The 25,769-nt window shown below is 36.1% G+C and overlaps 1 protein-coding gene across 2 annotated transcripts in view; it reads right to left on the bottom strand.

Annotated features, from left to right (window-relative positions):
* The window catches only part of LCA5 (lebercilin LCA5), a 58,684-nt gene that overhangs the window by 25,202 nt on the left and 7,713 nt on the right, over nucleotides 1–25,769 (bottom strand). Inside the window, exons 1-3 of one of the 2 annotated variants that reach the window (XM_070795771.1) lie at nucleotides 22,616–24,523; nucleotides 16,451–16,831; nucleotides 10,847–11,376 (exon numbers count right to left, since the gene is read on the bottom strand). In XM_070795771.1, the coding sequence (XP_070651872.1) occupies nucleotides 10,847–11,376; nucleotides 16,451–16,643 (723 nt within the window). In that variant the 5' untranslated portion in view covers nucleotides 16,644–16,831; nucleotides 22,616–24,523. Of the gene's footprint in view, nucleotides 1–10,846; nucleotides 11,377–16,450; nucleotides 16,832–22,615; nucleotides 24,524–25,769 lie in introns of those variants that run through there. The other variant, XM_070795770.1, reaches the window with a different exon arrangement.

Raw genomic sequence — 25,769 nt, forward strand, 5'->3', positions numbered from 1 at the left:
AGGGGTAGGGGTTCACACTACTAGGTATAGAATAAGCTACAATGATATATTACTGTTCAACAAGGGAAATACAGCCAATGTTTTACAATAACTATAAATGGAGTATAACCTTTAACATTTTTGAATCACTATATTGTACACCTGTCACTTACATAATACTGTACAGCCAACTATACTTCAACTAAAAAAAATATATATATATATCAAGACCGGTTCAAGAAGAAACAAAGCCTGAATAGACCAATTGCTAGTAAGGAGGCTGAATCAGCAACCAAATGCAGTGAAGCAAAGAACAGAACCCAGATGGCTTCACCAGTAACTTTGCTGAACAACAAAAACAAAATAAAAGTAGAGGAAATGCTTCCAAATTCATTTTACAAGGCCAATATCACCCTAACACTAAAGATAGAAAGTATCAGTACCAGGAAATAAAAAACTACCAATCAATATCTCTGGTGAATAGAGATGCAAAAATTCTCAATAAAATACTAGCAGATCAAAGTCAGTAGCACAGTAAAAGGATGATCATGATTAGGTAGGATTTATAGCTGGGATGCAAGGATGGCTCAATACATGTAAATCAATTAATGTAGTACACCACATTAACGGAACGAAAAAAAAAAAACCTCCTATCTCAATAAATGCAGGAAAAGTATGCGACAAATTCAACATTTGTTCTTGATAAAAATTCTTAACAAATTATAAGAATTATATCTCAACATAATAAAGGCCATATATGACAAGCCCACTACTAATATGACACTCAACTGTGATAGGCTGAAACTTTTTCTCTAAGATCAAGAATAAGACAGGTGCTCACTCTCACCACTCCTGTTCAATATAGCACTGAAAGCCCTTGCCAGAGCAATCAGGCAAGAAAAGAAAAGGCATCCAAATTAAAAAGGAAGAAGTAAGAACTGTCTCTGTTTGCAGATGACATGATTTTATATACAGAAAATGCCAAAGACTTCAACCAAAAAACTGTTAGCTATCACTGAATTGGGTAGAATTAGAGAACCTAACATTAAAATACAAAAATCAGTAGCATTTCTATACACTAAAAAATTATCTGAAAAAGAAAGAAAACAATCCCATTTACAACAGCATCAAAACAATAATATACTTAGCAATAAAGTTAACCAAGGAAATTAAAAAAACTTCTACTCTGAAAGATACAAGATACTAATAAAGAAATCAAAGAAGACATAAGTAAATGGAAGGTATACAGTGTTCATGGATTGGAAGAATATTGCTAAAATGTCCACACTTCCAAAGCCATCTACAGATTCAATGCAATCACTATTAAGATTCCAATGCTATTTTTAAAATTACCTTTTTTATTTGAAGTATATCTGATTTACAATGTTGTATTAGTTTTTGCTGTACCTAATGGCATTTTTTTAAACAAAAGCAGAAAGAAACAATCTTAAATTTTATATTGAATGGCAAAAAACCCCTATTACCCAAAGCAATCCTCAAGAAGAATAACAATAAGCAGGAGGCATCACACATTCCTGACTTCAAGCTAATACTATATAGTAATTAAAGGGGCTTCCCAGGTGGCTCAGTGGTAAAGAATCTACCAGACAATGCAGGAGCCACAAGAGACTTAGGTTCAATTCCTGGGTCAGGAAGATCCCCTAAATAAATGGCAACCTACTCCAACATTCTTGCCTGGGAAATCCCATGGACAGAGGAGGCTGGTGGGTTACAGTCCTAGTGGGTCACGAAGAGTCAGACATAACTGAGGATGCACATAATCACACAGTAATTAAAACAGTATGGCCGTGGCATAAAAACAAAGAATCAATGGAACAGTTTTGAGCCAGAAATAAATCCACACATATAAAGTCAAAACTAACATTTGACAAGGGAGTCAAAAACATTCCGTGGAGAAAACATAGCCTCTTCAACAAATGGTCCTGAGATAATTAACTAATCACATATAGAAGAATGAAACTATACCCCTATCTTATGCCTCACAAAAGTCAATCTGAAATGGATTAAAAAATGTAAGATGTGAAACCATGAAACCCTTAGAAGAAAACACTGAAAGTGAGCTCCTCAATATAGGTCTTGGCAATGACTTTTTTTGGATATGACACCTAAGCACAAGCAACAACAGATACGTGACAGTCCATCAAACTACAAAGCTTCTGTACAGCAAAGGAAACAACCATCAAGTGAAAAGAAAACCTACAGAATGCGGAAAAAATTATTTGTACTAAGAGGTTAATATCCAAAATACATAAAGAACTCATTCAACTGGTTAACAAAAGACACAAATAACCAAAGTAAAAAATGGGCAAAAGACCTGAATAGACATTTTTCCAAAGAAAATATACGAAAGGCCAAAAGTACATGTTCAACATGACTAATCACTAGAGAAACGCAAATCAAAACCGCAATGAGTTAACACCTCATACCCATTAGAACGATGGGTAGTAGGATTGTAAACGAGTATAGCCACTATGGGATAAAGGATGGAGGATCCTCAAAAAATTAAAAATAGAACTATTATATGATACAGCAATTCTGTTTCTGGGAATATAGCTCAAGGAAATTAAAATACTAACTCAAAAAGATATGTGCATTCTCATGTTTATAGCAGCATATATTTATAATATCCAAGACATGAAAATAACCTAAGTGTCCACTGATGTCCATTATTCATCAGTGGATAAAGAAGTTGTGAGGGGTGTGTATGTGTGTGTATGTAATAATCTTTAGAAAAAGAAACTCATAGAGAAAGAGGTCAGATTTGTGGTTACCAGTAGCGGTGGTGGACTTGGCAGGGGGCAGGGGTGGTGAGGAGAATTGGATGAAAGTAGTCAAAAGGTACAAACTTCTACTTAAAAAGTACTAGGCATTTGATGTATATATAGGATGAGGACTAAAGGTAACATTGCTGTAGAATATATATGAAAGTTGTTTAACAGAGCAACCAGAGAGTTCTCATTACCAAAAAAAAAGTTCTTTTTTTGCTTTTTCTTTTCACTGTATCTATATGAGGTGATGGAGATTTAAACTTGTTGCAGGAATATCTTTGCAATATTTATGTCAAATCTTTATGCTGTACACATTAAACGTATACATATGTCAAACTGCACCCCAATAAAACCGGAAAAACAGAAAATAAAAGTGAGGCAGATTTAATATATGTGTATGTGAGTGTACACACATATATATATTACACATATATCCACAAGGATATGTAAAGAGCACCAAAATACATTTTCAGTGAAAAAAACATGAAGCAATGTGTATGGTACACCTTCACTTGTAGTTAGAGAGTAAAAAATATACACATATATAACCATGTGCATTACTTCTTGGGAAGAGGGTTACAAAGGATAGCATAGCATTACACACCTCTCTGTATTATTTGAACTTTCAGGCCTTTTTTAGTGCTTCTATTATTTTTTCAGTAGACAGTTATGATTTTAAATATTAACTTGAAATTCCTATAATAATTGTTCTATCTAAATGGGCAGTTTTAAGAACACTACAAAATTTACTTTCTGCAATGGTTTAAACTTTGCGCTTCAATCACAGATCCTATAATTTCATTGTAAATCTTTGTCTACCAAAAATGATAAAAAAAAAAAAGAAACTTGTAAATAACAAAATCTAGCCAATTTCTTAAATTATTCTGCAATAAAAAATTAACAGGATCTCAATAAATATTTATTTTACAATAAATAAATTGTAATAAATCAGTTCCTTTTGTCAACATCAGAAATGTTTCATTTCTGCAACATTCAGTAATAGACATAAGGATAATTTTTTAAATAAATATGGTTTACCATATTAAAACCTTTTGACACATGAAAAGTTTAAAAATATTATTTAGACTCATCAGCTTTCAGACCTGAGAGTGGCCTCAGAATCATTTAATTCCACAAATGAAGCAACCGAAGTCTGAGCATTAAGAGGGCTCACAGCAACAGAGCAGGGAAGAATCGAGCTGAACTCCTGGTTTGACTTCTATTACTCTGTCTTAGTTAACTTAATTCTTTTATTAAGACACAAAGCAGGTAGGTGAGGCAAACATGCCTTCTGGATTTGAGTTTCAGGGCGTGGGGGTGGGGAATGGGGAAGTAAAAGAGCAGAAAAACATTTAGAGCAGAGACCTAAATGGCAGGGAAAGATTCAGAAAAAGGAATCTACCTGGCCAACATTGCACAGCTCAGTTCTCATTCTGAATAAACTAGGAAGGGTAGGGAAGACAAGGCTGAATCAATTCTTTCTTCTGAAACGGATTTCCAGTGGAGGATGATATTATTATTTTATCAACAAGAAACAAATACCTACTTGAAGGCAGCTTTCGGGTGAAAGGAATCTGAATGCCAGTTTCTTGTAAGAAAAACTAACAGAAGAGAAAGAAGTCTATTCAAACTTTCTTTGAGAGTGCTATGATATTCAGGCTACTCAAATCATTTCCCCAAATCTTAAGAAATTTCTTAAAAGGGAGAGAAAGCCTACTTAATAGTTTGATTATATTTTTCTGACAAGGTTATTCACTCTATGCCAATTTAATCTTAAAACAGAGCTGGATTTTTTAATGTATTAAAAATGTGTGCCCTACAGTTTACTGGAGTACTTGTAATAATTATGTACATGCTATTAACACTTATGATCTTTTCATAAAGCTTAGTAGATAATTTCCCATTTAGTGACTAAGGATACTTACAATAGCTAGCAACTCTTGGTATCTGCTTTATGACAGAGTTGATCGTGGCTCTGACTCATCTCTACCACATCCTTAGATCAGGAAAGCAACCTCCACTGTAAGTCTTTCTTACAAGGGATGGGAGAGAACTGGTGTCTTCAGCCCCTACTGGAGACCAGTTCCAGGTCCAGTGAACAACAGTGCAGTTGGGCAGTCATTAATAGAAACTGCAAACTGGGGAAACTGCTAATGAAGCTGATAACAATGAACCACTGATATTCAGTCAGTGATTCTCAAAGAGTGGTTCAGGGACCCTAAAGATCTGAGACACTTTCAGGAGTCTGCAAGGTCAGAACTACTTTATGATACAATATTGCTTGCTATTTTCACTCACCATCATGAATGTATCATAACGAATGAAACGTCAACATTTATTGCTTAATGCAACAAATGAACATTTTCCAAATGAGTAATGTATGGTAATACAAAATCATTCATGGATAAAACATTCATTCAAAGTAGAAGACCAAGGGATTTTAATGCGATAGAGTATGAAAAGTTCTTTGATATGATTTTAGATTCCACATTGCAACAAACCTTTGAGAATACCACTTACCAAGTTTTAAAATAGTATAAAAGAATATCCAGTTAATCTGAAAAGCTTTTAAATATTCTTCTATTTTCTAACTCCTATAGACATCTGTATGAGGCTGAATTTTCTTGTATTTATCAACCACAACAACATATCGAAGCAGACTGAATGTGGAAGCAGCTATGAGGACCCAGCTGTCCTCTATTAAGCCTAACACTGAAGAAATTTGTGAACATATAAAATGATGCCACTCTTGACCCAATTTATTTTGGTTTAGAGAATAGATGTTTTTCATTAAAAGATTTTATGATACCATGTAGTAGGTTTTTATTAATTTTAAATAAATTAAGAAACATTTTAAAATGTTCTCAATTTTAATTTCTAATATGGTAAATATCAATAGATATACCCACATAAACAAAACTCCTGTGGTATTGGGGGGTGTGAAATAATTTTTAAGAGTATAAAAGGGTCTTCAAAACAAAAACTTTGAGAATTGCTGCATTATATAACTATTAATATTTTACTGCCATAAATGTTAGCACCTTAACAGTTTTTTTTTTTTTTTTGCAGCTTTTTACAGTTTGTTGCAGTTTTATTTAAATATTAATAATTTGATATACCTATTAATATGAAAATAAATATATTTAAATGGGGCTGATACTTTGACAGGACTCTATTCAACAATCTTATTGAAGTAAAAGCCAAAATGAAGGTATAAAGCCAACTGTAAATAAAGAAATAAACATGCAGCCTGATTTAGCTGTCTGCCCTTTTGGACAGAGTTCAAATTTAACCAATTTTAAATTTAACAAATTTAACCCTGTCAAGCAGCTCTTTATCCCAAGTATACATACGGCCGAGGACCCAGCAGACCACATCACACAAGGTTGGCAAGAAGCAACTCCCATGGGTGACTGTCCCGACTCATACTTTTTTTGGTTCTATCTAACCATCTATCTACTTCTAAGCCACTGTACTCTTAAGTTACTTAAGACTATGCTCTATACTTAGACTATGCATTCTGTCACTTTCATCAACTAACAAAATAAACCTGAAAACAACCTATAGAGGGTGCAGAGATAAGTTTTTCACAGCTCAACTATTTAGAGGTAACCTTGAAGAATGCTTTCTTTTTCCTCACCTAAAAAGAAAATACAACACAAGGGGAATAAGAATTGTGGCTTAAAATCCCTTCCGGGATGAGGCAATCTACAAACAGATAAACAAATCTGCCTGTCACAAGTTCCAGTTTAAGGACTCTTAAAATACTGTGTGTTAGTAGCTCAGTTATTTCTGATTCTTTGAGACTCCATGGACTGTGTAGCCTGCCAGGCTCCTCTGTCCTTGGAACTCTCCAGGTAAGAATACTGGAGTGGGTTGCCATTTCCTGCCAGAGGACCTTCGAGACCCAGAGATTGAACCCGGATTTCCTGCATTGCAGGCAGATGCTTTACCATCTGAGCTACTAGGCTACACCAAACAAAACCAAAAAAACACCAGTCATCCTTAGCAGAGAATAGCATAAAACTTAAAGTCAGCACTACAAGGATTTTACTGCAATTTCAAGGGACGCTCAGGACTTTCTCTGATTTTAGTTCATTTGCAAAATGAAACACAATAGTTCTTAGACTCCTCCCTTACCCTTACAGGCAGTGGTACTGAGGTGGGAAGAAAAAAGATTAAGTAAAATCTGAAAAACTGAATGAGGCATGAAACAAAAAAAACCGAACAACTACCTGGTAAAGAATCCGCCTGCAGTGCGGGAGACCCCAGTTCCATTCCTGGGTTGGGAAGATCCCCTGGAGAAGGGAAAGGCTACCCACTCCAGTATTCTGGCCTAGAGAATTCCATGGACTGTATAGACCATGGGATCGCAAAGAGTTGGACATGACTGAGCAACTGTCACTTTAAAAACAAAGCATAAGATGAGCAGAATCACTCTACCATAATCACATATATAAGGTTTATGATGTAGTCTATAATGAAAAGAATGTGGTGTCAGCAGAGGAAAAGACATATACATCAGAAGAAGAGACTAAAGAATCCAGAAATAGACCCACAAAAATATGCCCAACTGATTTTGGACAAAGGTGCCAAATTCAGTGAAGGAAGAATAGCCTTTTCAACGAATGGTACTAGAACAACTAGGTACTACATAGGCAGGGAAAAAAAATAGAAATGCATTTCAACCTAAACCTCACAACTTACATAAAAATCAGCTCAACATGAATCATGAACTTTAAAGTAAAACATAAAACTGTAAAGTTTGGGGATAAAATATAGTAGAAAATCTTTAGGTCTACAGGCAAAGGCTGACAGGGATAGACAAAGAATTCTTAGACCTGACCCCAAAAAGATAATCCATGAAAGAAAAATCTGACAAATTGGACCACATCAAATTTTAAAAACTCTCTGACTCTGTAAGAGGATGAAAAGACAAGCTACACAGTGAGAAAATATTTGCAAACCATGTATCTGACGAAGAACCTGTATCTATTATATATAAAGAACTATCGAAAATCAACAGTAAAAGAACAATTAGAAATATAGGCAAAAAACAAGCAAATGAACAGGATCTACTAATGGCAAATAAGCATTTAAAAAGATGTTCAACATCATAAGCCATTAGGAATAATATTAACACTAAGAGATATCGCTACATACCTATAGGAACGGCTAGAATTTTAAAAAGTGGTAACATCAAATGCTGACAAGGATGTGGAGAAAGTGAATCACTTATGCATTGCTGGTAAAAATGTAAAATGGTACTACTACTTTACAAAAGAAAATGGCAGTTTCTTACAAAACCAAATGTGCTTATCGAACAATTCATCAAGTGAACTTTCATTCATATAACCCAGAGAAATGAAAACTAATGTTCACACAAAAACCTGTTCCTGAATGGCCATAGACCCAAGGACTGTAGCCTGCCAGGCTCCTCTGTCCATGGACTTCTCCAGGCAAGAATACTGAATTGGGTTGCCATTCTCTTCTCACGGAAATGTCTTGAGACATCTCAGGTCTCCTGAATTGCAGGCAGATTCTTTACTGTCTGAGCCACCAGAGAAGCCAGCAGCTTCATTAGTTAATAACTAAAACTTGAAACAACCCAAATTTCCTTCAACAGGATATACCATAACACTCTTGATATCCATGTCATGGACTACTACTTGGGAATAAAAAAGGAACGAACTATTGATACATGCAACAGCTCTGATGGAGCTCAAGAGAAAAAATAAATCTGCCAACCTTGAAAGATTAAATACTAGAAGATTCTGTTTATATTACATTCTTTAAAAAATTATAGAAATGGTGAACAGATCAGTGGATGCCACAGATTCAATCCCCGGGTTAGGAAGATTCCTTGGAGAAGGAAATGACAACCGATTCCAATATTCTTATCTGGGATAATCCCATGGACAGAGAAGCCTGGTGCACTACAGTCCATGGAGTTGCAAAAGTGACCAAACAACAACATATTATAGTCTATTTATGCTATATGTTACCACTGGGGAAAATGGATGGAGGGACTATGTGATCTAATTTTTTTAAATACATGTAAATCTACAATTAACACCAATTTCTTTTTTTCTTATTCCAGTAAGAAAAACCTAAGTATTGAGAACACTATACAGTAAGTATTTCAAAGACCTGAAGCTTCCCTGAGGGCTCAGCGGGTAAAGAATCTGCCTGCAAGGCAGGAGACACAGGAGATGCGGGTTCAATCCCTTTTGGTCAGGAAGATCCCGTGGAGGAGGAAATGGCAACCCACTCCAGGATTCTTGCCTGGAGAATCCCATGGTCGGAAGACCTTGGAGGGCTACAGAGCATGGGGTCACAAAGAGTCGGACGTGACTGACTGACTAATACTTTCACACTTATCACAGATGACTGATTTTCATGCCCTCAAGTGGGTAGCCACATAATTCAACTCCATCTACAACACAGAATCCACAGATTTGTTCAAGTTTTCCTTTCTTCCTTCTCTTTCTTTCCTCCTCTATCATTCCAACAACCCCCTTCATAACAGGCTATAAGACAGAACTGCAGTATACGTGTGTGGGGTGTGTGCGTACATGCGTGTGCACTACAATTCCATGTTCTCTCTAGTTTTACAGAAATACACACTGAGGTGTGGGTTGTTTTTAACCATACTTAATAATCAACCTTCTGCGCTCTTGGTTCCTAATTTTAAAATCCATATGGTCACATTTTGTACTTCCCTTTAAAAATAAACATCAGCTATTCATGACAATAGTTGCTTCTATCCCCTACCCTCACCCCACTACATAGGTAGGTAAATGGTCCTACAAAGTAAGTTTTCATATGTTTGCTCTGCAGTTTGACTTGATCACTGGTGGAACCTATGCAATAAGATATCTTCTGTATACTGAAGCAAAAGTTAATGGTTGCTAATTTTTGAGAATAAGCTAAGTTCTTTTTCTGGCCACTGATATATACTCTATTTAATAAGCCACTCTCTTTGGGCAGGGCATTGGTATATAGAGTCTGGTATAGTACATAGACTAAGAAGTACTATGTATATACCAGGTACTAAAAACATCTAATTAATACATTGCAGAGAAGCTAGTTTATAGTTCTGACTCTCTCTTGTTCAAAGAATTCTTACAGCAAACATTATTCTCATACTTTTTCCCAACCTTTACTTTCTAAACAGATTTTATATATATATACACACACACCAGGTAGCATCTAATATATGTTCTCCATATAACAGTCATGGGGTAGTACTCTTTTCCTTTAATTTCAAGAAAAAAAATTTTTTGTAAGATCTGCTATATTCTCAGACTATTAACTCAGCATCATTCCACCCACTTTTCACATCAAGTCTTACTTGAGGGAGTAGAAGCACACCCTGCCCCAAAATATATCTTTCACAAATGTTCAAAGAAATAAAAACAGAAGTTATTCATGTGGCATTTCTTACACAATGGCCCCAAATGTCAGTTTTATATACTATAGCTCTTATAGTTGGAGAAGGCAATGGCACCCCACTCTAGTACTCTTGCTTGGAAAATCCCATGGACAGAGGAGCCTGTTAGGCTGCAATCCATGGGGTCGCTAAGAGTCGGACACGACTGAGCGACTTCCCTTTCACTTTTCACTTTCATGCATTGGAGAAGGAAATGGCAACCCACTCCAGTGTTCTTGCCTGGAGAATCCCAGAGACGGGGGAGCCTGGTGGGCTACTGTCTATGGGGTCGCACAGAGTTGGAAACAACTTAAGTGACTTAGCATAGCTCTTATAGTATCATTTTCAATTTTAAAGAAATAATCACATAATCAAACAGTGTATTTCCCCCAAATAGCTAAGATTTTGGGAATTAAACATCTATTATCATGTGGCCCGTTAATGTATACAATCTTTCACATCTTGCTCTTAAAAATAAAATCTTAAATTTTTCCTAATCTCTTACTCAGAAAGATACTTTAAAAAAAAAATCAGATTTAATTTCCAAGCAAATGCTGAACTGCAATAAGCAGTCTTAAAAGTGCACATCAAATGCCCAATGAAAAATAACACAAAACAGCACAATTAGAAACTGTGGGAATTTTACCTTAATTCTTCTCTCTGTGTCATCTAATTTTAACTCTGCAGAAGCAAGTTTCTTTGCTAAATCAACTCGTTCAGGTAGGTGTTTAGCTTCAGAGATCTTTTTCAGTTTCTGTAAGGAAATTTTGGTCTTAAGTAGTTCACCTTCTGTCTCTTTAGCCCTTTTTTCATTTGCCCGGTCTTTCTCTTGAGATTTTCTTAAGCGGTCTTTGAGTGCTGTAATTTCATTGTTATGACGAGCAATAAGTTGTGAGATTTCGTTTTCTGTGTCCTCAAATTTATTCAGGGCTTTTTCTTGCCTGTACTGAAGCCTTTTCAAAGCCTTATTTTCTTTTAGCAGCTCGGCTAACTTGACCTGGAGTTCAGTTACTTCATTCTGCAATTCGTTGATTTTTAGCAGTCTTGCAGAAAGAACCTGTTTTGTAACAAGATCAGGATCTTTCGGAAATGGCTGCCTACTGAGGCTCTGGGAGCGAAATCCTGCTCGGACTCCCTTTTTGTTTGGAGGACACTTAGGGCTTGGTTTCCTAGGGGCTGAAAAAGAAACAGTAATAACGTAAAGTGAAAGCTGTATCAGATATAGAATTATTGACTTATCCTAACACAAGTGACTCCATAACATTCTTTAGTCATTTTGTTTCCTTTAAGGAAACATTTTTTAAAACTTTTTTTAAATGATTTTACAATATTTAAATATTTGGTTTTACTTAGAGCTTTTAATACATTGTTTTTATTAAGAAATGTTTGAAATCTTTTAAGACAGTTCAAGAAACATATTCTGATCCAGCAAAACAATATCTCATGGTTTACAAGGAATTATTTTACACTGTTTTAAAAGATGGCAACACCAGGCTCCACCATTTTTACCTCTGCAGATAAGATGGTCACCGTCAGCATTAGCATGGTGCCTAATAAATACAAAATGTCATGATAATCAAGTCATCTGTGCCAAGATATTTGGGATTATAATTTGAAATGATGGTTTTTTAAAATTAATTAGATTAATTAATTAATCTCATTAATTAATGATGGTTTTTAAAATTAATTAGAAATCTTTGTTTCTGGAAAGATGATGACAACATGACAGAACATTTGAGACTTGGAGTTACCACTTCACTGGTCCTTGGGCAATTCAACTTAAACCCTTTCCAGGTCTATTTTTCCTTTTGTTGTGAGGATTAACTGAAGTATGCGTATAAGACAAAAATTCTCCAAAAATACTCTCGTCAGTATTAAGAACTTAATCCCATGTATCAGTGATTGAAAATGGAAAACACTTTAGCAGTACAGATGTGATTCTAAACGCTTTCTCAGAGGCTTTCTTTTGTGTGATGTTCAAATCAAAAACATCTGGCATAATTTAAGAACAAGATAAATGACTCCAGCCTAAAAAAATAAAAGCACACGAAATCTTTAAAGTGTACATATCACATTTCACAAAAACTTTGAATATTATTTACTCAAAGTTCATTAAACCTTGGCCTCAATATACAGAGCACCTGCCCTTTAAAAGAGGCATCTGGAAGTTTGCCATAGTGGAGAACAGCAAACTTTAATCTCCAAGGTGACTGCATTTTTTCTAGAAGGAAACGCATTCCAGAGGGGAAAAAATGAAGAAAAACTAGAAAATCCAATCTTTCCCTACCTACTTCACGAGCCATGGATTTTATTATGTAAACAGGTAAAGAAAATCATGTTTACAATTTAACATTATAAAGTTTCATTTAAAGAGACAGAAATTTTGTGAGGGTATATTAAATGTGTACTGATTTGGGATTACAGCTCTATACATGCCTGAATATTTGAAAGGAAGTAGTAATAAAAAGAAATGAAGGAAAGCCTATTAGTAACTTTGAAACTATGCTATCCAATATAGTAGTCACTAGCCACATGTAGTGGAGAAGGCATTGGCACCCCACTCCAGTACTCTTGCCCGGAAAATCCCATGGGCAGAGGAGCCTAGTGGGGTCCTCCATGGGGTCACTAAGAGTCAGACACAACTGAACTACTTCACTTTCACTTTTCACTTTCATGCATTGGAGAAAGAAATGGCAACCCACTACAGTGTTCTTGCCTGGAGAATCCCAGGGATGCGGGAGCCTGATGGGTTGCTGTCTATGGGGTCGCAGAGAGTCAGTCGGACACGACCGAAGCAACTTAGCAGCAGCAGCAGCCACATGTGGCTACTGAAAACTGAAATGTGGGTGATCCAAATTGAGTCCATAACTGAAATACACACAAGGTTTCAAACACCTAATTCAAAGGAAAAAAAAGGAATGCAGAATATTCCACACACTATGTTTTATACTAACTATATATATTTAGAAATGATAATATTTTGGATATTCTGGGTTAAATAAAAATTATTAAAATTAATTCCACCTTTCTACCTGTTTTTCTTTTTAAATGTGGCAATAAAAAATTGTATGTGTGGCTTGCATTTGTGATTTGCATAATACTTCCATTGGAGAAACTGCTCCAATTTTAAATTGGAGTATCTATCATTTCAGTTTTCTTTCTTTCCCAACATACTGAGTGAACAGAGTTTTAGTGTCTATGTGCTATTACAGAGTATGTATTCAGCTCTTGGAATGACAGAAACTTTATACATAAAAATGGCTGTACATAAGAATAAATGTTAATCATCCCAAATCTGATTTTTATGTATAAAATTATATTGCTCAGCAAATAAGATTTTATGCACATGGAAACTTAATTTGAGAAGTGAAAGCCTAGATTTCCCAGGGACGGGGGAGCCTGGTGGGCTGCCGTCTATGGGGTCGCACAGAGTCGGACACAACTGAATCGACTTAGCAGCAGAAGCAGATATTATACGAATCAGGTTACAAATTCTCCATTAATATCTTATTCTATGATATAGCCAGACAAAAAGGGCTTCTGCCACCAACATTTGACATCCTAAAAATCTGAACATTGTTTTCTACTATATTCTATTAACCAGAACTCAAAAAATATCTCTCACCTTTCATCTATCTCTTTCATTTTCAAAACGATCAAGATGAAATACAGGGCTAGTAACACTCAGAAGAAAGATAACTGACTGTTGTATATATCATTCTTCATCTCCCCCTTATTAAGTTACCACCAAAAAGAGGGCGGACAAATACTGTTTTCCTTCCATCAGGTGTTAAAATTATAGTATGACTCATTAAAAAAACATGTAACAAAGATAAACTATGCATCTACCAAAAACTTAGTACGTTTATATTACTGATAAAATGAGAAATAGAATATGTACATAATATGCAATATATACATATGTATAACCTAAATTATTATTAAATTGTATTATATTTGTAACTCCTGATAGAGCACAAATTTTATTTCCAAAATAATAAAATAAGCTGAAAATATAAAAGGAAGAAGGAAGACTATGTTACCAAATGTGAAATTCTGCAAATTCAAGTGTTCAAGATGCTTTTTAAATCACATTTGGTTTTTCCTTAGTTTAGTCTGAAGTGAAGTCGCTCAGTTGTGTCTGACTCTTTGCGACCCCATGGACTGAAGCCTGTGAGGCTCCTCCGTCCATGGACTTCTCCAGGCAAGAGTACTGTAGCAGGTTGCCATGCCCTTATCCAGGGGATCTTCCCGACCCAGGGATTGAACCCGGGTCTCCCGCATTGCAAGCAGACACTTTTACCGTCTGAGCCACCAGGAAAAACTCAGTTTAGTCTACACACTGATAATTGCCAACTTAAGCCAAAAGAAATCAGTGTTTAAGGACGTTATCAGTTTGGCCCTGTTGGCTTGCACTAAAGTAGACATATTACCACAGGCTTTAATTGAAAAGACAATGCAAACCAGAAAACAGTACAAGTCAGGTTGAAATTTTTCTGGGTGATACTCAAAATGTTTCTCACAGCTTTTTCTCAATTATCTTCTTAAATAAAACTGCTTCTAGGTAAGGAGTGAAAAATTAAAGTATTCCTACCAATAATTCCCAAGGTATGTGAATGATTTCTTGGGAATAAACAGTCATTTTCTAAGATTCAACCCTAAGGTCTGTTTATTCTTAATTATGCAGCAAAAGTTTAATATCAGATCATGCTCTCAACCACAAAATCAAAACAAGAAAATGACACAGACAGATTTGGAGGAAGAGACTATGAAACCTGCAGCACTGTACTTGTAGCAAAAATAAACAAACAAAAACATACCAGCAAAAAGCATATAGAAAAAAAAAAAGAAAAAAACTCATTAAAGTTTTTAAAAGTTGTTGTTAAAAGTTGTTAAAAGTGTCAACGTCTCTGGGAAGCCTGATCAAGGATTCACCGAAAAGGTTGCTTTCAAAAGGAACACACATTCTTTGCAGATTTTAAAGAGGCAAATGTTACTTTTCAAAGTAAAAATTTATAAAGGCAAATGTAATCAAACCCCTGCTTCGAACTTTTCAATAGCTAACTATCCCCCCCACAGAAACAGTCACTATCTTAACACATTCTAGGCATTTCATGACCTCACCTGTTTTCCTTTTCAGCTTACATACTACTTCCTGCCTTGCAATCTTACCACTCTAAGCTACTAATCCGGCACGACTGAGCGACTTCACTTTCACTTTTCACTTTCATGCACTGGAGAAGGAAATGGCAACCCACTCCAGTGTTCTTGCCTGGAGAATCCCAGGGGCGGGGGAGCCTGGTGGGCTGCCGTCTATGGGGTCGCACAGAGTCGGACACGACTGAAGCGACTTAGCAGCAGCAGCAGCAGCAAGCTACTAATGTGATGGCTGTATTGTATCTATTAACCGATACTATAAAACCTCATTTTACTGCTGGGAAAGACCCAAGGCAAAAGGAGAAGGGGGTGGCAGAGGATGAGATGATTACACAGCATCGCCAACGCAATGGACATGAATCTAAGCAAACACTGGGAGATAGTGAAGGACAGAGAAGCCTGGCGTGCTGTAGTCCATGGGGCTGCAAAGAGTCGGACACGACTCAGCGACTGAATAACAACAAATAAAACCTCATTTCCCTTAGCTTACCTATGATGTACTAGCGGTCCTTACATATTTTGTTACTAAGTACATACAGATTTTCTTGACTAGGGATTTATTAAGATGAAGAGATTTCCACAACATTATGCAGTCAAATATGTATTAATACCTAGCTCCAGCCTAATAACATTCTAACAAGAAAAATTATTTCTAAAGATTTATGCTGTTCCATTATAACACCATTTAATAGAAAACAGACTGGTGGTCCCAAATTTCATTTCTAAGCTGAGTTTGAACTTTTTCAGTAAGTAGAAGTAATTTTACCCAATCTATAAAAATGTCCCTTAACCACTTTATATCCATGCTTTTCACAACTTTCTGAAAATAAAGAAAGGTACAAATGTTTTGTGATTTTTTTCCCGCCTTTACAAACCCCAAGACAATCATTTATTCAGGAACAAGCGAAAACAAAAATGAGAAACCTCAGTTAGAGTTCTTTCTTCTGGATACAGTATGGCTGTGAATGTAACAAAGGATAGTACACTGTAAACAACATTTATAAAAATATATCCTATTCTCATTCACACAGGTTTCCTTAAGCACTCAGAATGAATATTCTAGGTCTACTGGAGTCTTTTAAAGGATGCTTACCGTGATGATGCACTTGGCTATCTGAAGCTTGTTTTTTATCATGTTTTCCCTTAATACTTGCAGGTGGGGAGGGATGCACCAGCGACGACCGGCCAGATGACTGTGGAGTAGTTCCAAAATCAGATGAACAGTAATGGCTTCTGCTTGTCTTACCTTCTCGATCAGTAGCTGGACTTCTGTCTCTTTCCCCCATGGCTTTGCAAAATAGTCTCTAGTCACATCATTTCACAGACTCTTCTCAGAAAACTCCACAACAAGCCTGAAGAGCAATTTCTGAGTCTTCAGATCCTGGGGATAATATTCAGGTCTGTACTATCTGTTTTCTCTATGTATCTTTAGTCCACAATTCACAATAGCAACCAGAAGATCGGCTTTTTTCCTCTACAATTAAGGAAGAGGGAGGGAAACTCATCATATTTCATGAAATAGATTTCAAGAGTTAATTACAATGAAAGATACCAAAAGCAAAATAACATACTGCTTAGAATTTAAAAAGAGGCCATAATTTAAATCATCTGTATTTTCATACATAGTTGTCTACAGCACTTGGAGAAAAGAGAGACTGTCATAGACTAGACAGAGAACATCTAGAGTACCTGACATACACTTGCTTCTGAAGAAATGATAACTGAATCTGACTTCCTTGAATCTTAAGATTTATAACAAACACAAATGCTAGGTGAATAATAAAGTCACCAGTTTTTGGTTTTGGTGGTGGGGGTGGGGAGAAATGTGGTAAAGAACAAGCCTGCTAACAAAAATAAGAAAAATATCTAAGACTGACTGCATAAAAATGTAAAACTGAACCATGAGAAAAATTAATCAAATTAAAGCACTTGAAGAAAAATATTTGCAACATGACAGAAAAATCATGACCATCCTTAACAATCAATAAATACCTCATATCACGCCACAAGAAAGATAGGAGGTCAAAAGATAAATGGGCAAATACATGTTAAGACCCACAGCAGGCAATACAAAAATAGGCACAAAAAATATTCAAATTCATGCATCATTTTTAAATCTATCAAATTTCCAAAGATTCCTCAAAATAACACTCACTGCTTCCAAACTGAGTATCAAGACAAGACTGGGGAAAAAAAGCTGGCAAAATAGGTTAAAACTTTAATTATGCTTTTAACCTTTGATCCAATAATTCTACTCCTGGATACCAAGAAAATTACCCTAAAAACAGGAGGAAAGTTATGCATAAATGTTGACTGTGGCACAATTAAAAAGAAAAAAAGTAACCTAAATGTCTAACCATTGCAAAATAAAAAATTAAGAAAAGTATTGAAAAAATCAATACAGCATAATATTATGCAGATGTCAAAAATGTTTACAAAAAGTTTAACAAGGAAGATGCTTATACTATTATGGTAAAGGAAAAATTCAAAGTGTTGTATACAATATGATCTCCACTACAGTCATTGAAAAATGCTGAGTACTCTTTTTTACTGAGCTCAGGAACTGGGGGGAAAACACACACACACACACACCTGCAAAAACCAAGGTATACATGTACACAAAAATAATTTCTGTCTGGGCAACACGAATTTTAGGTAAGTTAGTCTGTTTAACAGAGTTTAATTTTCTAGTAAAATGAAACCAGATTACTTTTATAATCAGAACAACTGTTCTTAATATTTAGAAGAAACAAAGTCCACTGAGGAAATTAGTGTTAAAAGAATACTGGGCCTGGTCATAAATGAAAGAGACATACACAAGGCAGCATTACTGCCGTTCACTGCGGCACTGCAGTGGGAAAGGACCACGTCCATCCCGATGACCATCAGCAGGGAACCGGCTACCCACACTGGACACCCCCACACATCGAAGTACCGTGCTGCTAAGTCACTCCAGTCGTGTCCGACTCTGTGATCCCATAGATGGCAGCCCACCAGGCTCCCCCGTCCCTGGGATTCTCCAGGCAAGAATACTGGAGTGGGTTGCCACTTCCTTCTCCAAAGTACTGTGCTACCAAGCTCTTAAGGCAATGAGGACTACTTCTGCATAATCTCTGCAGTCTGCAGTGATCGCCAAGAGACACTAAGAAAAGGAAGAGGGAAAAAGGCATGCGTAGTATGCTACCACTTATTGAAGGAGGGTTATAAATTCATATCTATAACTTGCATATTTTTAAAAAGTAGAGGAATAAACTATACAGTTCATGAAAACACAATGGGTTCTCCATGGCAGGGGTGTCCAACAGAACTATGAGCAAGACTGGAAATATTCTTAGAGAAGAGACTGGTGGTTGCCAAGGGGGAAAGAGCTGGGAGAAGAATGGAGTGGGAGGTTGGGGTTAGCGGATGTAAGCTTTTATATATAGAATGGATACTGCACAGCACAAAGAACTACATTCAGTATCCTATGATAAACCATAATGGAAAAAGAAGGTATGTATTAAAAAAAAAAAAAAAACAAGGTATGTATATGTATAATGGAGTCACTTTGCTGTACAGCAGTAATTAGCACAGCACTGTACATCAACCATACTTCAATTTTAGAATACAGAAATGTTTTAAAATCAGTTCAGTATGATAGCTAGCCGCATGCAGCTACTGAACACTGAAATGTGCTAAGAGTGAATGAGGAACTAATTTTTAATTATGTTGAACTTTAACTGTTAAAAGCCAAATGCACTGGTGGTTAGCTGACTGGACGATACAGCTGCAGAGGAAGGGAGGAAGCTGAGCTGAGGGACAGGGATAGGAGTTACACTTCTTTACCTTAACTTCTGTAGACTCAATGCTGGAAATCATACTTTGTGGAAATTAGGTTTTTAAAAAGCATTTCCTATGAATCAAAAGAAAATCTAACTGAAGGTGGCTCAGACAGTAAAGAATCCAACTGCAATACAGGATTCCCAGGTTCAATCCCTAGGTGGGTAAGATGCCCTGGAGAAGGAAATGGCAACCCACTCCAGGATTCTTGACTGGAGAATCCCATGGACAGAGGAGCCTGGCGGCTACAGTCCATGGGATCACAAAGAGTCAGACCCAACAAAGCAACTTTCAATGAGCAACTCACACTTTCACTTTCATATATACAGTTGGCGGCAAAGCTACACACATTAACCAGTACTAACAACTTTAAAGAACACAATCCCTAGGAAGATGATCCTACTGACAAAAGAGGTCCAAAATTTTTCTAAAAACAATTTTCAATAATTGCATTGCTGGTATTATTCTGCTGCTGCTGCTGCTGCTAAGTCGCTTCAGTCGTGTCCGACTCTGTGTGACCCCATAGATGGCAGCCCACCAGGCTCCCCATCCCTGGGATTCTCCAGGCAAGAACACTGGAGTGGGTTGCCATTTCCTTCTCCAGTGCATGAAAGTGAAAAGTGAAAGTGAAGTCGCTCAGTCATGTCTGACTCTTAGCGACCCCATGGACTGCAGCCCACCAGGCTCCTCCATCCATGGGATTCTCCAGGCAAGAGTACTGGAGTGGGGTGCCATCCTACAATCTAGAAATGTGGTCATACTAGAGAGCAAGAAAGCTATGAAACACTGTCAGAAGGGTTCAGGACAGTGCTCCAGGAAGCTCTGACCAGTCAAGGATGGGACAATTGCATCTTCAATAAGAACTGTATCAGCAAAGGATTAAAACACATAGAACATGTTTAAATTCATGAGGTCATATGTTATTTTAAAAAACTAATGAGTTACCCCTGAAAGATACTAAGGAATCAACTCATTCATCTGAAAATTGATACATGAAGAGGAAAAAAATCCAACATGTATCCTGTCTACACTGTTACAAGCTGTATCTTAGAACAACAAAATAGTAGATAAGAGGAAGTATTTCTTTACAGAATTACTCTAGTTAGTAAATTAAAAAGGGGATTATTCGAATGACAGAATTAGAGCATTGTCATTTTGCAGTTACTAACGAAATAATGAAACTAGATCATGCTCACTAATGGCTAACACCACAGAAAATTATCAGACAGTGTGCCTCCAGAGGAGACGCAACAATTCCACTGAGGTAATAGATTCCTTCTACAAGAAAAATAAAATCTGATTTTGATCAAGCTTCTAAACTGAAATGACAATTTATAGAAAATTCAGGGGACAGAGGTACAAGGAAGCAATTAGCAAAATCTACTCTGTGGCCAATTCTGTAGGACCAACTGGCTTCTTTAACATAAATTGCAAGCAGAAAAGGAAGAGATAGGAAAAGGTATCTATATATTTTAAAAGCCTCAGGAAAACAAACAACTGCCATCTATGAGCCTTGTTTCAATCCTAATTCAAACAAATTCTGCAAAATTATAAAACTGAGAAAATTAAAACACTGACTAGATATTTAATGACATTAAGGAACTGCTATTGCTTTAGGTAAGATCATGATATTATGGTTTTTTTTTTTAAAGAGTCCTTATATTTCAAGGTAGATGTTGAGATATTTATAGATAAAATTAAATAATGCCTGGAGTGTACTTCAAAATAATCCACGGGGAAGGAGGTAAAAGTATATATTAAATAAGACTGGCCATGAGTTAGTAAAACAATGTAAAAACTGTGACACCTGCGGCTTCATTACTCTAATATCACTGCTTTTGTATTTGTTTGAAATTTTCCTTAGTAAAAAAATATTTTTAAAAAATCAAGCAAACTAGAACTTAGGTTTTATTGCCTAGCAATCTCACTCTCTGTTACAATTAGCTATTTGAGCTGAAATCAGCAAAGGCAAGGACTAATATTAGAAATATATAAATCAGTCTGAATCTTTCACTTTGCAAATCATGAAAGAAAATATTTACACACGTAAAAAACTGTCGAAGAAAAAAGGATAATGAATTAAGGCAATTAAGTGGATCCATCACTTATCAGCTGTGCAAACCTCAATCTACATCTAAATCTCAATTTTCTCACCTGTAAAATGGAAATAATAATGGTATCTTCCTTAGAAAACTGCTGTGACAACTAAATGGAATAATTTACTATCCCACAGTAAGCACTTGGTAAATATCAATAATTATATTTATAATACAAACATACAAGATGATCGGTAAGTTCTGATTAACGTTCCGTCAATGACTTTCAGTTTTAATTTTAATAGCATAATTAAAAGTTAACTATATGATATATGCAAAAATAACAACATATATTTCTGTTTATATGCATACAGCAGAAGTAGTTCCCTATGACCTATCCCCTCTAAGTCAGGAATCCACCTAACTTTTCTTGCAAAGGTAAGAATCCACAAAAACATTACCTGTCATTCACCTCCTATGTACCAACACTAGCTATCTCCCTACCCACCCCCTGCCCCCAATATATGCATCTTTAAAAAAAAAAATAAGGAAATATCCATTGCCCCATTATCCAAGTCCTGTTCCCTGGGACAACTATTTTAATGGCCTATACTTTTTTGCTTTTACTATTTCTTTTTATTACTGAAGTATAGTTGATTTAAAATATTGTGTTAGCTTCAGTGTGTGTACGTGCACGCTAAGTCGCTTCAGTCGTGTCTGACTCTTTGTGACCCTATGGACTGCAGCCCGCCAAGCTCCTCTGTCCATGGATTGTCCAGGCAAGAACACTGGAGTGGGTTGCCATGCCCCTCTAGGGGGTCTTTCCGACCCAGGGAACGAATCTGAGTCGCTTAAGTCTCCTGCATTGGCAAGAGTTCTTTACCACTGGCTCCACCTGGGAAGTTTCAGGTGTACAACACAGTAATTATATATACATACATATATATATTCATTTTCAGATTCTTTTCCCTTACAGGTCATTACAAAATATTGAGTATAGTTTCCTGTGCTTTATAGCAGTTCCTTGTTGGTTAACTGTTTTATATATAGTAGTGCGCTTATACTATTTCTTCAACTAGTAATTTTAGACTATGAAAGATAAGGATTTAACTCACATCTCATTTTTAAATGGCTGCAACATGCAACTACATGTTGGTTATGCAGAGTTTTTTCTTTAGAATTGCTGTCCTTTTTTTTTGAAAGGAAAAAAACATCCTTCTTACCATGTCACTGATATCAATCAGTTTCTTAGTCATTCTATCTGTAGCCTGAAATCTGTTATTCTTCTTAAAGACATTTTCTTCTTGGAGTAATTTCCTATTCTAACTTAAACTAATTACTTTCTACTTGCTGTACCACTGTCATTCTGGAATTATTTTTATTGTACTTCTGTGTTAATATACCTTTTCTAGTAGTCCATGTCATTGTGTTTCACTGCTCCATACTTTCACGCAACTTCTTCTGGAAGGGTAACCTGAAGTGAAAGCTCTGAGTCTTCGTATGCCTGAGAATGTCTTTATTTTGCATCATACTTGATTATTTTTCTAGGTTCCAAATTCTAAGTCCGTCTCTCTCAGAACTTTGGAGACACTGCTCCACTGTCTTTAAAACCTCAGAGCTGCTTATGGGATGTGACAGTCGTTCTCTTATTCAACATGTTTCTTGTGCTCTCATTATGCAAAAGTAATGAAAAAAAAAAAAAACAACGAAAAATCTCTGCCTTAAGGAGTTTACACTTATGTCCACTTGATTCTCATTCTTTATAGAAACCTTTAAAGAAAACAAAAAACTCCTTAGTTGCCTTTAGGACCTTTCCTCTTGCTGTAGTGAAATGTCACAAAGATGCACACATAGGTGTGAGGTTTTTTTTTTTTTTTTTTTATTGCGTTGCCCTTTGCTTCCCTCTTCCTTATTGTGCTTAGGTTACATTTTTGATAATTGACTTTCCCTTTACTCTTTTTTAAACTTCTACTGGTTAAATAACAGACTTTCTCTCTTTGTCTTTTTGTTCTATTTTCAATGACATTTACTCAATTTATCTTCATAACCATCCAGGATTTTTGAATTTGTGCAAAAATCTTAGTTTCTAAGAACTCTTTCTTGTTTTGATTTTTTTAAACAATTATTCTATTCTTGCTTTAATGAGGCAATACGTTTTTTTTCTTCCCCTGAGAACACTCTAGACATTTTGTTTAAGATCTCTTCTGATGCAGAAATTATGTTTCACATAGCTACAGTTTTTCACTTTGTTTAGCCTAGGCTTTTTAAATCCTGCCAATTTTATTTCTGTGAATTTTTGGTCACCCATAGGAAAGAATGAACAAAACTGCACGTGAGTATGACCTCCTGACAAGCACATGTTGCTTCAAGATGAACAGCAGAGAACCAGCACTATCCGGGGGACTTACTGAAAGTTAGCAAAGAGGAGGGATTATCTCCAAACACAAATGTCCACCATGGCAACTCTACTTTTTAAGTGTTATCTTTGTTTTCATTTCCAGAAGAAACTAAGTCTGTATTTTTTAATGGGAAAGAGAGGAAGGGGTGAAGGGCAGAGAGAATCACACTGTTGATGTGCACAGGCTTGAGACACAACTATTCCATTCATAGTTTTTCAATTATTCTTTCTTCCCATTTTTAATTTTTCCTTTCTTTTTAAATCCTAAGATTCTCTGAGAATCTGCAGTATACATCAGAATACTTCTTTCCCTCTTGAGTATCTTGCGACATAGTTCTCTCTGTTCTAATCTGTTCCATGCATCATTTCCCTTTCCTGTTTCAGAAATGTGTTGTATTAATAATCTCTCATCCACTGAGGGTACTCTATCATCCTTTCAATGTTAAAGGTTTATTCTCTTTTATCCTTAATATGATTTTAATGTTGTCTCCAACTAGAAGAAAAATACATATGGTCAGATCTACATCTTTAACAGCAAGTATAACTCTTTAAGTAAATGGCTATTTCTTTTAAATTTAATTAGAGGATAACTGCTTTACAATGTTGTGTGGTGCCTGCCATACATCAACATCAATCAGCCACAGGATGAGTCATCTTTGGCTAATTATTCCTAATAATAAGTCTCAAACTTTTAAGAGAACTTGATACAAGCAATCACTTTTCCAAAGTTTATGAAACTACTATTCAATTCATACACCTATTCAATTCAGTCAACAAAAATTACTAAATTACTAATGGCTACAGATGCCATTTAAAGACAATGAGGAAATTAAGATGAGCAAAACACACTAGGAGTTCCTTTAAGGTAGGGTCTGGCTCTTCCATCAAAGATGGCCAGTTAAGAAAAAAATCACAATAAATTATGCTATGTATCCTTTATATATTCCCTAGAAATATTACGTGTTAACTACATGAAAACATTTTTTAAGGTGATAAAGTCAGCCTCAGGTTATATATCTAGAGAAAACTATAATTTGAAAAGATACATGCACCCCAATGCTCACTGCAGCACTATTTACAATAGCCCAGATGTGGAAGCAATCTAAGTGTCCACTGACAGAGCAACAGATAGAGAAGATAGAGTACATACACAGAATGGAATATTACTCGGCCTTTCAAAGAGGGAAGCAACGCCATTTGCAGCGGATGCCATGGATGGACCTAGAGATTTATCATATTAAGTGAAGTAGGCCAGAGAGAGAAAAACAAGTACCATACGATGTCACTTACAAGTGGAATCTAAAAGAAAAACGATACAAATGAACTTATTTATGAAGCAGAAACAGACTCACAGACTTCAAAAACAAACTTACCTTTACCAAAGGGGAAACACTGGGTAAGGGATAAATTAGGAGTTTGGGATTAACATATACACTGCTGCTGCTGCTGCTGCTGCTGCTAAGTCGCTTCAGTCATGTCCGACTCTGTGCGACTCCATAGACGGCACCCACCAGGCTCCCCCGTCCCTGGGATTTTCCAGGCAAGAATACTGGAGCAGGTTGCCATTTCCTTCTCCAATGCATGAAAGTGAAAAGTGAAAGTGAAGTCGCTCAATTGTGTCCAACTCTTGGCGACCCCATGGACTGTAGCCTACCAGGCTCCTCCATCCATGGGATTTTCCAGGCAAGAGTACTGGAGTGGGGTGCCATTGCTTTCTCCAAACATATACACATTACTATATAAAAAATAGATAATCAACAAGGACCTAGTGTACAGTACAGGGAACTCTACTCTATATTCTGTAATAAGTGATATGGGGAAAAAACCTGAGAAAGAATAGATATATGTAAACTGAATCACTTTATTGTACACCTGAAACTAACACAATATTGTAAATTAACTATACTCCAATATAAAATTAAAAAAATAAGAGAATAGTCCCTGGAACACTAGACAATATTTTTCTTGCTTCTGATTACTTAGCATCTATGCCAAAAAATGTATCCCATATTTTAAAATATGTATCCCATATTATGTTACAATTCTTCATGACAACAAACAAGCATTCCTTAGAATGTACTGCAATCCAAAGATCTAAGTGTTCCTAATCACTGCAGATGGTGACTGCAGTCATGAAATTAAAAGACGCTTACTCTTTG

This window comes from Bos indicus, chromosome 9 (assembly GCF_029378745.1).
Source record: "Bos indicus isolate NIAB-ARS_2022 breed Sahiwal x Tharparkar chromosome 9, NIAB-ARS_B.indTharparkar_mat_pri_1.0, whole genome shotgun sequence".
NCBI lineage: Eukaryota > Metazoa > Chordata > Mammalia > Artiodactyla > Bovidae > Bos > Bos indicus.